This window comes from Physella acuta, unplaced genomic scaffold, assembly GCF_028476545.2.
Source record: "Physella acuta isolate Inbredline_101_S28 unplaced genomic scaffold, ASM2847654v3 ptg000466l, whole genome shotgun sequence".
NCBI classification, from domain to species: domain Eukaryota; kingdom Metazoa; phylum Mollusca; class Gastropoda; family Physidae; genus Physella; species Physella acuta.
The window spans coordinates 1,175,806-1,191,743 of record NW_026731985.1 but is presented as its reverse complement, the minus strand read 5'-3'; the positions used below and the strand labels follow the sequence as shown (position 1 = coordinate 1,191,743).

The window sequence follows — 15,938 nt, the reverse complement described above, 5'->3', positions numbered from 1 at the left end:
TAATCGCGTGTAATTGTGTGTAATTGGTTTGGTCTTGTTGGACTTCAGCACGTACATTTGCGACATCTGGTTGTCTTGGCAACGTCAATAGTGGAGTTATTGTTTACGTTCTACACGCTCATTGTCTAAACTCTGAACTCTGTACCTGCTCACACAGACCAGAAATACAGACCAGACATACAGACCAGACATACAGACCAGACATACAGACCAGACATACAGACCAGACATACAGACCAGACATACAGACCTCTAACAGACCAGACATACAGACCAGACATACAGACCAGACATACAGACCAGACATACAGACCAGACATACAGACCAGACATACAGACCAGGAATACAGACCAGACATACAGACCAGACATACAGACCAGACATACAGACCAGACATACAGACCAGACATACAGACCAGACATACAGACCAGACATACAGACCAGACATACAGACCAGACATACAGACCAGACATACAGACATACAGACCAGACATACAGACCAGACATACAGACCAGACATACAGACCAGACATACAGACCAGACATACAGACCAGACATACAGACCAGACATACAGACCAGACATACAGACCAGACATACAGACATACAGACCAGACATACAGACCAGACATACAGACCAGACATACAGACCAGACATACAGACCAGACCTCTAACAGACCAGACATACAGACCAGACATACAGACCAGACATACAGACCAGACATACAGACCAGACATACAGACCAGACATTCAGACCAGACATACAGATCAGACATACAGACCAGACATACAGACCAGACATACAGACCAGACATACAGACCAGACATATAGATCAGACCTCTAACACAGGTTCATCCAATCAAGACCCAAAACAAATCAATCCCGCTCATGTACGCAATGTGTACAGAATGAGGCCTTATAAAGTGAGTGCGACAATATGAAATATTTGGACCAGTATATGTATGAGACCAGTTCTGCTAGTAAGACGCAACAGGCGACACCACATAAAGTAGCAAATGGTACCACATATAATGAACACATATAATAACGGATGAAACCATATGTAAACAGTCAGAACATTTTATTTTGCAACACCAAACCAACGAATGCCAGAAAAATATCTGGTTTAAAAATAAATTAAAAACAGTCACCAAGTTTCTAAGTAAGAATCCGATCACAGCATTTAGTAAAATACAGTCAACAAATTAATCAAACAAATCATTCAGTTTTGTTGTCAGGTTTTTTAAAACATGAGTTTTTAACATTGCCTAGAAATGCAGAGTTGAGCGAAAATAAATAAAATATTTTCTTACGAAAAGAATGTCCCCAAGATCTTTGAAATAATCGTCGATTTGAATATAAGTAATTTCTCTATAGTTTTATTTTGCTTAAAAAATATCTTAAGTAGTTTCTCTATAATAGGATCCAGAAAATAAAATATAAGTATCTTTCTTTTAGTTGTATGGCACTTTAAAATTTAATATAAGTTCCTTCCCCTTAGTATGGAACACAATAAATATAACGTAAATTACCGCCCCTTATTTGCTCGACAACTTAACTTGCTCACCACTTAGTTGTATAAGATTGTAAAACTAATATACGTCACCTCACTTAAGTCGAATTTTACCGAAAATGTTTATACAGAAATTAATTTCTTTTATTTTAAGAACTATATATTACATAATTACCCCCTTTTGGTTAAATGATAGTTTCAAAATATATAATTTGCCTCCCCTAGGATTATAATAAACAATACATCAGTTGCTTCCCTTAGTTGTGTTATATTGAGTTAATAAGACTACAATGAGCTCTTGATTTCAACAACAACAACAAATGATGTCCAAGACAAAAGAATTATTCTTCTCTTGTGCCACAAAGATGACAAAACAGTTCACACTTTTTAAATAACTCTTGACCTGATTTTTATTCATTTTTCAATCACCTCTACTGAGTATACTTTTTGTTGTTGACAAATTGCCGAAACGAAACTATAAACTTAAAATTTCTGTCAGCAGCTGATTCAGAGGGACCTGATGAGCCGCTTTAACTTGAAGCTGAGGAGACGAAGACAAAATGTTAGTACCGGAATATGGAGAAGTCAAGTGAATAGATCAAATTAGTGTAGTAGCGAGGTAAATACGAATGCATACATATATACTAGCACTTGGTGTAATTATTAAGTATACATTAAATTTAATGTACAGAAACATTGAATAAGAAGTCCAATGTATGAATTCAATATACTTTCAAGTTATTTAAAAAACTAGAAAAAAAGCACGTACCGCAAATTAAATATATATATATATATATATATATATATATATATATATATATATATATATATATATATATATATATATATATATAAACCGCAACTTATATTTATATATATATATATATATATATATATATATATATATATATATATATATATATATATATTGTGTATTATTTTAAAGGAAAACTTAAGAGAGTAGGCATTTTAAAAATAAATTTTTAATTGTAGGGGAATCGGGTAAATGTATCTAATTAAGTCCATAGTGGCAGATGGTTCTGTTAAAATAGTCTCAGAATCTCTGATATTTCTAAACATGCATTACTGTATACTAGTAGTTCATTAACCAATAAAATAAAATAAAAACTATGCCAACTACAGGTGGACAAGATGTACTTGGACTAAGTCCTGGACTTCTTATGTTGGTCAAAGTTAAGTCACAAAAAGTTCTTTTTTAGTGGGGGTGGGGGGGGGGGGGTTGTGGTTTTTTTTCTTTTTGGAAGTGTTAATTTTGTAAGTAGTGGGATTAACTATGATTAAATCAACAAGTTTGATAATATTTTTTTTATAATCGCCAACTAAACAAGTTAAGCGTATTTATAAATAATAATTTTGTATACGTTGATAAAAATTAATAAAATGGTTAAAAATATAAAGCAGTAAGCCTTTGGTCTATATATTTTGGGAGAGCAACTTTACCAGTAGATGTACAAAGCAAGTTAAAAATCAAAGCAATAGAGAATAGCTTATACGATGAAGCATTGTTGATTAAATGGGCTAAGCCAAGCGATGGATACATGTTTAATATGAAGCAATATTAGCTGAATGAGGTAAGACAGTAGGTAGGTACAATGGTAGGAATTTTACAATAGCTAAAAGCAGTATGAGCGCGCTGTTATCACTAGATATAACTTACCACCTAACAACTATAATTTCCGGAATTAACGGAGGGGGGGGGGGGGAGATAATCCACGTAACCCAGAAAGTCATAAATCCTAAGTTATTTAACAAACCACCATTGACCACCATATACCAAACTGACCTTATAAACCACCATGTACCCACCTTATAAACCACCATGTACCCACCTTATAAACCACCATGTACCCACCTGACCTTATAAACCACCATGTACCCACCTTATAAACCACCATATACCCACCTGACCTTATAAACCACCATGTACACACCTGACCTTATAAACCACCATGTACCCACTTGACCTTATAAACCACCATGTACCCACTTGACCTTATAAACCACCTTGTACACACCTGACCTTATCAACCACCATGTACCCACCTTATAAACCACCATGTACCCACCTTATAAACCACCATGTACACACCTGACCTTATAAACCACCATATACCCACCTGACCTTATAAACCACCATGTACACACCTGACCTTATAAACCACCATGTACCCACTTGACCTTATAAACCACCATGTACCCACTTGACCTTATAAACCACCTTGTACACACCTGACCTTATAAACCACCATGTACACACCTGGCCTTATAAACCGCCTTGAACCCACCTGACCTTATAAACCACCATGTACACACCTGACCTTATAAACCGCCTTGAACCCACCTGACCTTATAAATCACCATGTACACACTTGACCTTATAAACCACCTTGTACACACCTGACCTTATCAACCACCATATACCCACTTGACCTTATAAACCACCATGTAACCACCTTATAAACCACCATGTACCCACCTGATCTTATCAACCACCATGTACCCACCTTATAAACCACCATGTACCCACCTGACCTTATCAACCACCTTGTACACACCTGACCTTATAAACCACCATGTACACACCTGACCTTATAAACCGCCTTGAACCCACCTGACCTTATAAACCACCATGTACACACCTGACCTTATAAACCACCTTGAACCCACCTGACCTTATCAACCACCATGTACACACCTGACCTTATAAACCACCTTGAACCCACCTGACCTTATAAACCGCCTTGAACCCACCTGACCTTATAAACCGCCTTGAACCCACCTGACCTTATAAACCACCATGTACACACCTGACCTTATAAACCACCTTGAACCCACCTGACCTTATAAACCACCATGTACACACCTGACCTTATAAACCACCATTTCTGACCTTATAAGAAACTCAAATCTTACCTGGTGGATGATACTGTGAGAAACACAACAATGGGTTATTTACTTGTCTAAGATCTACTCACTAGCTCTCAACAACAACTGATCTACAAGCCGTCAAGTTACCTGTCCCTCTAGATCACTAACCAACTGCAACATCTCCGACTGGACGTTGGGGTTTTTCACATTGTTGTTGTTGTGAAGCAGGGACTTCAGCTCGGCTATTTTTAGCTTGAGTTGACTTGGGTTGGGAACGTTCTGGAATATACAGGAGGAATTAGTTATCTAAATATTATCTTGTATCTGTCCGTCGATATGTCTGATCTCTGTCTGTATTTTATCTGCCTGTCAATTATATGATTTTAACAATTTTCTGTATATTTTTCTGCCGTATTTATGCATATCTATATAGATTCAAGGTCTCTGTCTGTCGTTTTTGTGTCTGTATGATGTCCTATAACGATCTAGAAAAAACAACTGAGTTAAATGTTTGGCTCGCCAGTCATGACATACATACTCTCGCTTAATGTGTATGTGTGTGATAGACAGAGAAAGAGTGAGAGAAAGAGAGAAAGGGAGAGAGAGAATGGTGTTAATTCTAATGTATCGGGTTTCTTTAAAACATAAAATAGATTACGTTATTTACAAGAATTTCAAACTTTGGATTATAATTAAATCACCCATTCCCTTAACACGTGAAGCGTATCATAATTTAGCTATGACGACCATGTTAATTATTAGCAACATTAGGCGGACGCACCAGGAAATTTATTTTAAATTACACCGTGTTTGTCACATTAAAAGTGGTTTTCTACCATAACGAAAACATGTTGTCAATATGTCCTCCCTGTCGGTTTGACTCTTACAAACAAGTAGCCAGAAAAATGTTCGCTCACTGAGGAAAAACTTTTTTTTTTTGCTCGGCGATATAATAACAATTAAAGTAACTGTCCGACCAAGAAAAATATATAATTAACTGAATGTCAGCAAACAAAATAAATAAGCTTTATAACCATATTTCATAAACAAACAGAAAAAACAAATATAATTTAATAAAGCAATTATCTGAAATGTCAACATAGACGCACATAAATGAAATATTAAATTACATTAAATATTTGCTTCTAACCAGTATCGGTAACAGAAGAGTTTCTTCCAGGCATCTCTTCGGGGGGGCGAAGCCCCCCCCCCCCCCGAAAATTTTTTACCGCCCCCCCGAACGAAATGAAATTTATATAATTTATATAGAAAATATATACTTTTAACAGTGTCCGCCCCCCCCCGAAGAAAGTCTACCGCCCCCTCGAAAATTTCAAGTGCCCCCCCCCCCCCGGAGAAAAAAGTCTGGAAGAAACACTGGGTAACAGAATTATTATAAAATATATACATCAAAATAAAAGTACCGTAAATTCCAAAAATAGTAGTATAGTAATAATTTACTCATAACAAACCATAAGTATATTTTACTTGAATTATATGTGTATATTTGTATATATATATATATATATATATATATATATATATATATATATATATATATATATATATCGTAAGCGTATCCATCAAGCATATACTAGAAAGAAAATAGAAAAATGAATTGTTCTGTTTCACCTGTTCCCCAGGTACCAACGCTTCAGTTGGTTGTTGATTCTCAACAGCTGGTGCCTATAAAATTAACTCAACTTTAAACTCGAAACTTGAGCTAAATACTGTTTTTTTTTTACTGGTGGGGCTATTTATAGTCATATCAACACGTAATATTTATTTCGGTTAACTCTAGAGGAAATACGCCAGGTGTTTATATAATTTCACATCCTGTCATACTGTCAAGGAATATAAGCACCTTGCGTATTAAATGTCGTCTTGATGACATGTACTGACCACCTAACGACATATAATGACCACCTAATGACATTGACCACTGGATGTCGTTTACTGTCCATCTAATGATATATACTGACCACCTAATTACATATACTGACACTAACATCACGAAGACAAACAAGCCCCACTGACCACTGGATGACATGTACTGACCACCTGATGTCATGCACTGACCACTGGATGTCATATACTGACCACTTGATGTCATCTACTGACCACTTGATGTTATGTACTGACCATTGAATGGCATGTACTGACCAATGGATTACATGTACTGACCACCTAATGACATTACTAACATCACGAAGACAAAAAAGCCCCACTAACCACTGGATGACATGTACTGACCACTTGATGTCATGTACTGACCACCTAATGACATGTACTAACATCACGAAGACAAAAAAGTCCCACTGACCACTGGATGACATGTACTGACCACTTGATGTCATGTACTGACCACCTAATGACATGTACTGGCACTAACATCACGAAGACAAAAAACCCACTAACCACTTGTGTCTCTGTCTTGCCGCATCCCTTGATGTTAGTCTGGTGCTTGGGCTTGTCCTTGGTGCCGTACAGGACTAGTTTGGCGCTGTTCAGTCTTCCACGGGCGGTGCCATTCACATTCTAGATCAGGGAAGACAAGCAACTTTTTAAACGATGCCAGAGTTGTCTCCGTTTGCTGAATAGTGCTAACGGTTATTAGGTCAAAGAGCAAACAGGTTATTCGGTCAAAAAGAAAACATGTCACTGGGTTGAAAAAAATAGGTCATTGGGTGAAACAGCATCAGGTCACTCAGAAAATAGGTCATTAGGTCCAATAACAAACAGGTCATTAGGTCCAATGTGCGGACGGAGTGGTCTAACGGTAGAGAGCTGGACGGTAAGTCTCGAGTTCGAATCCGGGCTCATGTCCGTAGATCGTCCCTGAGTCCACCCAACTGTGTGTAAAGGCGGCTCTTGATCGACAGGTTTGAAAAGGGAACTTTACTTTGTATTAGGTCCAATAACAAAAAGGTCATCAGCTCTTGCAACAGACAGGTCATGAGGTCATAAGGTCACCAGCTGTAACTTACCCTGTCCGCAACACGGAACCTCCATTTACCCTGTGGCCTCTCGCCCCAAGTGTGAACGCTCATGAGCGGCCATTGCTTGAAGCCTTTTTTGGATGTGTCGTAGGACCTCTCATAAAACAGGGTGGTCTTGGTGCCTGTAAGGATTGGTCTAAGTTAGACAGTCGTAGACTGTGGTGTGGGGGTGGGGCTGGTTGGTCTAAGTTAGACAGTCGTTGACTGTGGTGTGGGGGTGGGGCTGGTTGGTCTAAGTTAGACAGTCATAGACTGTACACTCAGGTCTTCACGGTGGGTGGTGTGGGGTGGTGCTGGTTGGTCAAGCGAGGGGTGGAGGAAGGAATTTCTTATGGAGGGGGGGGGGGGGGCTCATTTTGTAAATTTTTCACACACACACATATATCTATACACACACACACACACATATATATATATATATATATATATATATATATATATATATATATATATATATATATATATAAATATATATATATATATATATATATATATATATATATATATATATATATATATATATATATATATATATATATATACATGTCTCCGCCACTGGAAGGGTAAAGGTGTACCCACCCATAGGCGACTCTAGGTCGGCGTAGATCCTGCCCCTGTTCTCGTGGTCCACGTCGAAGACGACCTGGATGTGTTCCAGCCAGTTGACCTCGTTGTCCTGACCTTGACATCCGTCTGTTGAAAACTCCACCTCCACGAACTGGCCGGGGGTGATCTCCCTGGGTGAGATACGCATCATTTGACCTCAAATCTCAAAATCTCAATACATCTTTTCATAACTATTTATCTAAAAATAATTACCACATTTTTAGACGAAATATTAAGCTTAATTAACTAATATGCTAAACTTTTAAAGATAATCTAAAAGATCTGTAACTGATTAACTAAGATGTTTAAGTTTTTACATTTTAATTACAAATTTTAACTTCTACAGTTTAAGTTACACAAACAGTTTAACCTACGTTCTGGCTAAAATGTTTAAGTACTAAAGATAGCAGCGTAGCGCGTGTGGTGTTGTTACTGTACCCTATTCTAGAAAGTGTAACAATATGACCCCCTACAGTTGAAAGTCTAACCATATGACCCCTGCTGTCAGAAGTCTATGACCCCTGTCAGAAGTCTAACACTATGACCCCTGTCAAAAGTCTAACACCATGACCCCTACTGTCAGAAGTCTAAGACTATGACCCCTGTCAGAAGTCTAACACTATGACCCCTGTCAGAAGTCTAAGACTAAGACCCCTGTCCGAAGTCGAACACTATGACCCCTGTCAGCTAACACTATGACCCCAGTCAGCTAACACTATGACCCCTGTCAGCTAACACTATGACCCCTGTCAGCTAACACTATGACCCCTGTCAGCTAACACTATGACCCCAGTCAGCTAACACTATGACCCCTGTCAGCTAACACTATGACCCCAGTCAGCTAACACTATGACCCCTGTCAGCTAACACTATGACCCCTGTCAGCTAACACTATGACCCCAGTCAGCTAACACTATGACCCCTGTCAGCTAACACTATGACCCCTGTCAAAAGTCTAACACTATGACCCCAGTCAGCTAACACTATGACCCCTGTCAGCTAACACTATGACCCCAGTCAGCTAACACTATGACCCCTGTCAGCTAACACTATGACCCCTGTCAGCTAACACTATGACCCCAGTCAGCTAACACTATGACCCCTGTCAGCTAACACTATGACCCCTGTCAAAAGTCTAACACTATGACCCCTACTGTGGGAAGTTGCTGGTACTGGTTGGCTCCACAGTGCAGATGTGCTGCTCCCCCACATTCTCCCACTTCTCTGCTGCCTCTACCAGACCCAGGGCGTTGATCAGACCAAAGCCAAAACGTTCGTTGAAGCAGTAGCCAGCTCCGTTCTGTTGCCTAGGTCAAAACATTCAATGTTTTATTGGCCAGATAAAAATGTTAGCGTTTTGCCTGATCAAATAATAATTTTTGGGTCGAATGAATCGTTCCTAATATATATATATATATATATATATATATATATATATATATATATATATATATATATATATATATATATATATATATATATATGAAAACATTTTCTTTTGTCAAATAATTCATGCTTATCTCTTAAAATAATAATCAAATACTGTTGGTTGTTATTTAGATAATAAGTGGAGCGATAAAGTACAAGCTGTTTAGGTTGAAGGTTGATGATGCTTGTCTAATACAATATGTAAAGCAGCAATTAAATGTAGGCCACAAAAAACTTTCGAAACCATGACAACCAAAAGTAGGTCACCTACCAGCCAACTCTTGAAACCATGACAACCAAAAGTAGGTCACCTACCAGCCAACTCTTGAAACTATGACAACCAAAAGTAGGTCACCTACCAGCCAACTCTTGAAACCATGACAACAAAAAGTAGGTCACCTACCAGCCAACTCTTGAAACCATGACAACCAAAAGTAGGTCACCTACCAGCCATCTCTTGAAACCATGACAACCAAAAGTAGGTCACCTACCAGCCAACTCTTGAAAACATGACAACCAAAAGTAGGTCACCTACCAGCCAACTTTTGAAACCATGACAACCAAAAGTAAGTCACCTACCAGCCATCTCTTGAAACCATGACAACCAAAAGTAGGTCACCTACCAGCCAACTCTTGAAACCATGACAACCAAAAGTAGGTCACCTACCAGCCAGTCTCCGATGCCAGAGGTTCCATCCTGGAGGTGTGCATGACCAGGTGTTGGGCGTCACGCCAGGTGATGTTGTTGCTGGGGGAAACAGGTGGAGGTGGGGGTAAACAAATGTCTAATTAAAGGGGGGGGGAAGTTGTTGCATCGCCAGGTGATATTGTTGCTGGGGGAAACAGGTGAAATTGTGGCATTCTAACAGTCGAGTTGGGGGTAAACAAATGTCTAATTTGAGGGGGTGGGGGGAGGTTGTAGCTGAAGGAAACAATCAAGTTGGAGGTAAAAAAAAATCTATAATTAATAGGGAGGGGGAGTCACATAATGTTTTTACTCGGCCTTTAGCTCAGGAATATTTACTTTAGAGGTGACTTTACAATCTAAGCAGTACACATCAAATGTAACCCGTATATACTTAACAGCCCATGTGACTTGTCACTTATTTTACAACCCACGTGACCAGTGAGTGACTTACTTGGCCTGTAGCAGGAGAGCCAGGACACCAGCGGCCATGGGGGCGGCAGCGGAAGTTCCAGTGTGACCGTCGGTACACTTGCCGTGCAGGTCAGAGCTCACCTGGAAATAGGCCATCTATTTACACGACTTTTGTCTAAATAGCCCATCTACTTACACGACTTTTGTTTGGATTTAGAAACACGATTAACTTACAAACATGAGGCATTTTACATCACATTTTAAATCGTGACTATTGACATTACATAAATTAACATTATATAAAAAAATAGCTACAGTTAATGCGAGAACACATTTGTGCACCTAGTTTACAGTTTGGTAAAGAATGTCCAAGACGAATAAAAAAAACTGACCACTTTCTTCTCGGTGGCTGAGCCACTGCTGTAGGCTGCTGTGAGGGTTGAGGAGCATTTCTCCCCGTACCAGGGGCTCTTTCCAAACTGTAGGAGAGAGAGGAGGGTGTGAAAATAATTGTGGAGATAGCATGGTGACATTGTCATGGGGATAGTGTAGAAAATAGTCGTGGAGATAGTATGGCTAACTAGACGTGTGGCTACATAAACCAGAGCTAGTATCGGCCTTGACCTTACCTGTGAGGCGCTGCTGACGCTGATGGTGTAGATGCTGGAGGTGTAGCCGTCAGCGTTGCAGTTGTCGTTGATCCTCCCGCCGTTACCGGATGCCCAGGCGTATAGACTGCCCTTCCCCTTGCGGCCCTGCACTCACAGAGTAGACAAACATGCACAGGGTGAGGTGTGGGATTATCGTTTACATGGTGGAGCATTTATCTTGATTGGTTTATGAGTTAATTAGTTGATTAGTAAATTGTGCATTGTTGGTCAGAAAAGATATGTGTTCTTAGCTCTGTTAAAGCTGGTCAAATTGGAACAGTTGTACAAGTGTCTGATATATGACTTATATCACTATTATACTAGATGTAGGCCTGGATACGACTAGTTTTTTTCACGTTTGTATTGAGGTTTTGAACTGAGTGTAGTTCGGGTTTTTCAATTGTGTATATCAGTATTCCCATATTAAAGGGGTGGGTTCTGACAATAATCCTTGATTACCGCATCTAGTACTGTGGACTGGCTAGAAGGTGTTTACCTGTTTGATGCCTGTGGCTAGAATGTGTTTACCTATTTAATGCCTGTGGCTAGAATGTGTTTACCTGTTTGATGCCTGTGGCTACAATGTGTTTACCTATTTGATGCCAACCTGTAGCTAGAATGTGTTTAACTGTTTAATGCCTGTAGCTAGAATGTGTTTACCTGTTTAATACCTGTGGCTATAATGTGTTTACCTGCTTGATGCCAATCTCCAGACCTTTCCTGGCCAGGATGCCTGGACCTTCCACCGTCTTGCCGTCGTCGTTAGGTCCCCAGCTGGCGGAGTACACGTCGATGTACTCGCTGTTAAAAGACAGGGCATCACCCTCCAGGCGGTCAGTGACCCGACCGTCAAGCATGCGGACACCTGGGGTAGAAACCAGAGGTCACGGGAGTGTGTCAAGTGGGGGTGGGGGCAATCAAAGGTCACGTGATTATGTGTGTATGGGGAGGGGTAGAAACCAGTATTCTCAAGGGGCATGGGGACATTTGGGGTAGACATCATCTACCAGCAGTCACGTATGTGGGGGGGGGGGTGGTATCTTCCCCGTTAATATAGCAAAATAAACAACTAACGAAATTGAGCTCAACCGTTGGTTGATTAGCCCACCTCACCTACTCCTCCGACTCCCCTCTCTCACCTACATTATCTACCCCTCCTTATACTCCCCTCTATACTCTAGCTATACTCCCTCGGCTCCATATTAACTCTCGTACCTCCCTCCCATTGAAACTAAACCCTCTCCCTCCCATCAAGCGACCCTCCCTCCTCCCTACTCCCATACATCCTCTCTTACCTCCGATCTTGCTGTCGAAAGCTATACCAACACCACAGTTGTTGTTGTTGGCAACCATGGCGATCTCTCCAGCACACCTGGTGCCGTGTCTGGCAGAGAAACAAAGGGGGGGGGGTGAGGACATTAGTATCAGGGGGGTGACATGTCTTAGGGGTGGTGAGGACAGTCTTAGGGGGGGGTTAGGACATCAGTCTTAGGGTTGGACATTAGTCTTAAGGGGGTGAGGACATGTATCTTGGGAGGGGGGAGGACATCAGTATTAGGGTTGGACATTAGTCTTAAGGGGGTGAGGACATCTATCTTGGGGGGGGGGGAGGACATCAGTCTTAAGACTAGAGTCTAATGATATGAATCTGCCAAGATGTTCTTAACTTCCTAGGAGGCTGGACTTCTAAAAACTAGCCACATGGCGCTCTAGACAAGTCTAGGTCTAAGAATCAGTTGGATGTACAGCACTACCTCAAAGTTGGCGCCTAACCTAGACGGTAGTACAAATGTTATCCCATCCAAGATGGCGTCACATGCCCGGATGTTGAGAACTTACTTGTTTTCGTTGGTTGGGTCGTATCTGGGTGTGGGGTCATCGTCATTGTCGTTAAAATCATGTGAGGCCTTGGGGTCCTGTAGAGGTCAAGGTCACAGATTATTTCCAAAATTTATGAATGACAAATTATCAAAGAAATATAATCAAATTAACATGTACTTAAGCATTTTACTGTCTTGTTCAAAAGTGATGTAAATTAGCAGATATATTAGGTGTGAGAGATCACTTGAGTGCACGTCCAATACTTACAAAGTTGTCCTTTAAATCTGGGTGTCCTGCCTCCACTCCTGAAAACATCAAAATGTCATTTAGTTTCTGTGGTACAGTTAGGACTTTTAGTCTTTGGGGTATGATAGGTCTTTTTGTCTATGTGGTACAGTTAGGTCAATTAGTCATTGTTGTTGGTACAATAAGTTCTTTATGTTTTTTTTTTTGCGTAATTAGGCCTCTAGTATTGGTCTAATTTATTTAGTTCAGTTTATCTCAATATCAAGTATTTGTCAGTCTATGTAATCATTTTGACTTATCTCAACATTAACAGGCTTAAAATCACATTTACATGAAAGGTAACATACACGCCTGCATCTTCTTAAGCAAGTTATGGTATAGTATAGCTAGGCCCTGTACTGACCACACAATTTGAGATGTGGACCAAATTACCAAATTACCAACCTACCATCGTCCAGTACAGTGGACCAACCTCCCAACCTCCCAACCCACCAACCTACCAACATACCAACCTACCAACCTCCAAACCCACCAACCTCCCAACCCCCCCAACCCACCACCCTCCCAACCCCCCCAACCCACCAACCCACCAACCTCCCAACCCCCAACCCACCAACCTCCCAACCTCCCAACCTACCATCGTCCAGTATACAGACTGTGATGCCCTTGCCCGTGTATCCTCTCTTCCAGGCGTCACGGACTCTCAGATTGTCGCTGGCACCGTCACGTCTGCCATACTCCTGCAACATTTGGCACTTTTAGAAGGGTGGGGGGTGTACAGGGTGGGGGGGGGGGGGGGTGTACATGGTGTGGGTGGGGGGATTAAAGTTTGCACACTTTTAACAGGGGTGGGTAGTGTACAGGGTGGGGGTGGGGGGATTAAAGTTTGCACACTTTTAACAGGGGTGGGTAGTGTACAGGGTGGGGGTGGGGGGATTAAAGTTTGCACACTTTTAACAGGGGTGGGAAGTGTACAGGGTGGGGGTGGGGGGATTAAAGTTTGCACACTTTTAACAGGGGTGGGTAGTGTACAGGGTGGGGGTGGGGGGATTAAAGTTTGCACACTTTTAACAGGGGTGGGTAGTGTACAGGGTGGGGGTGGGGGGATTAAAGTTTGCACACTTTTAACAGGGGTGGGTAGTGTACAGGGTGGGGGTGGGGGGATTAAAGTTTGCACACTTTTAACAGGGGTGGGTAGTGTACAGGTTGGGGGTGGGGGGATTAAAGTTTGCACACTTTTAACAGGGGTGGGTAGTGTACAGGGTGGGGGTGGGGGGATTAAAGTTTGCACACTTTTAACAGGGGTGGGTAGTGTACAGGGTGGGGGTGGGGGGATTAAAGTTTGCACACTTTTAACAGGGGTGGGTAGTGTACAGGGTGGGGGTGGGGGGATTAAAGTTTGCACACTTTTAACAGGGGTGGGTAGTGTACAGGGTGGGGGTGGGGGGATTAAAGTTTGCACACTTTTAACAGGGGTGGGTAGTGTACAGGGTGGGGGTGGGGGGATTAAAGTTTGCACACTTTTAACAGGGGTGGGTAGTGTACAGGGTGGGGGTGGGGGGATTAAAGTTTGCACACTTTTAACAGGGGTGGGTAGTGTACAGGGTGGGGGTGGGGGGATTAAAGTTTTCACACTTTTAACAGGGGTGGGGGATACAGGGTGGGATGGGGAATTAAAATTTTGACACTTTTAGAACGGGTGGGTGGTATACAGAAAATTAGAACTTTAACATTTATAAGTGTGGGAGTGGGGGAGATTTAAACTTTGACACATTATTGATTAATATTGGACGGTGGGTGGGGGTGATGTAGAGAGAGGGTGGTGGGCTGTGTTATGTGGCGGGGTGAACCTTAAAACCTCATTCCATCCAACACAAGGGCACTAAAACCCAAACTTCCTATCGTGAAAAGCTAGAAATCCACAGTTACAGCCCTTTTGTCTGATATGGTAAGGCGATGGTTGTTCTGTGTGTGAGTATATATATATATATATATATATATATATATATATATATATATATATATATATATATATATATATATATATACATATATATATATATATATATATATATATATATATATATGTATAAAACCGCCCCTTCAAGAGTCCATCCTGTTTGATGTCATTGATGTCAATAACTGACTGTGTAGATAGGATGAGAAGGTGACGAGCACACTCTTAGTGTACTCATTAAAGGTCCAACATAAACTGGGAACTGCTTATCGTTGTCTACATGACTATGTAAAAACAGCTCCTGCCTTAACAGGTCTCATCATGTTTCTCAGGCTGTTGTTCTATACAGCCAACACATCACTGCTGTACCTGCGGTGATGTGGAGACTCTAACAGCTTCTCAAAAAGTTGTTTCGGCTGCTCCGGGGATTCGTGGGTGCAAAGTACCCCCCCCCCCTCCCAACCACACACACACACACACACACCGTTTTTACAGTAGAAGATTAACCCCAACATACTTTTTAAAAATACGCTTGTAATGTGTAGAATAAATCTTTACGTAATGTAGGAGAAATGCTTACACTGACAGTTCATTTATTTTGTGTAAGGGAAAATTCTTACATTGAGTAAACGAAAATTAATATCCTTTGTATGGAACAATTTTATACCGTGTCAGATACTTTTGTTATATCTGGTAAAGAACAATGCTACTACAGTGTAAGAGA

The 15,938-nt window shown here is 40.8% G+C and overlaps 1 protein-coding gene across 2 annotated transcripts in view; it reads right to left on the bottom strand.

Annotated features, from left to right (window-relative positions):
- Nucleotides 1-1,070: 1,070 nt before the first annotated feature.
- Nucleotides 1,071-15,938, bottom strand: part of LOC131943732 (neuroendocrine convertase 1) — a 31,275-nt gene continuing 16,407 nt past the window's right edge. Inside the window, exons 4-19 of one of the 2 annotated variants that reach the window (XM_059303955.1) lie at nucleotides 13,895-13,997; nucleotides 13,279-13,316; nucleotides 13,030-13,106; nucleotides 12,486-12,574; nucleotides 11,883-12,055; nucleotides 11,170-11,295; nucleotides 10,933-11,019; nucleotides 10,581-10,681; nucleotides 10,109-10,189; nucleotides 9,168-9,320; nucleotides 7,987-8,144; nucleotides 7,396-7,529; nucleotides 6,827-6,946; nucleotides 4,556-4,687; nucleotides 4,454-4,466; nucleotides 1,071-2,060 (exon numbers count right to left, since the gene is read on the bottom strand). In XM_059303955.1, the coding sequence (XP_059159938.1) occupies nucleotides 2,050-2,060; nucleotides 4,454-4,466; nucleotides 4,556-4,687; nucleotides 6,827-6,946; nucleotides 7,396-7,529; nucleotides 7,987-8,144; nucleotides 9,168-9,320; nucleotides 10,109-10,189; nucleotides 10,581-10,681; nucleotides 10,933-11,019; nucleotides 11,170-11,295; nucleotides 11,883-12,055; nucleotides 12,486-12,574; nucleotides 13,030-13,106; nucleotides 13,279-13,316; nucleotides 13,895-13,997 (1,596 nt within the window). In that variant the 3' untranslated portion in view covers nucleotides 1,071-2,049. The remainder of the gene's footprint in view (nucleotides 2,061-4,453; nucleotides 4,467-4,555; nucleotides 4,688-6,826; nucleotides 6,947-7,395; nucleotides 7,530-7,986; nucleotides 8,145-9,167; nucleotides 9,321-10,108; nucleotides 10,190-10,580; nucleotides 10,682-10,932; nucleotides 11,020-11,169; nucleotides 11,296-11,882; nucleotides 12,056-12,485; nucleotides 12,575-13,029; nucleotides 13,107-13,278; nucleotides 13,317-13,894; nucleotides 13,998-15,938) is intronic. The other variant, XM_059303954.1, reaches the window with a different exon arrangement.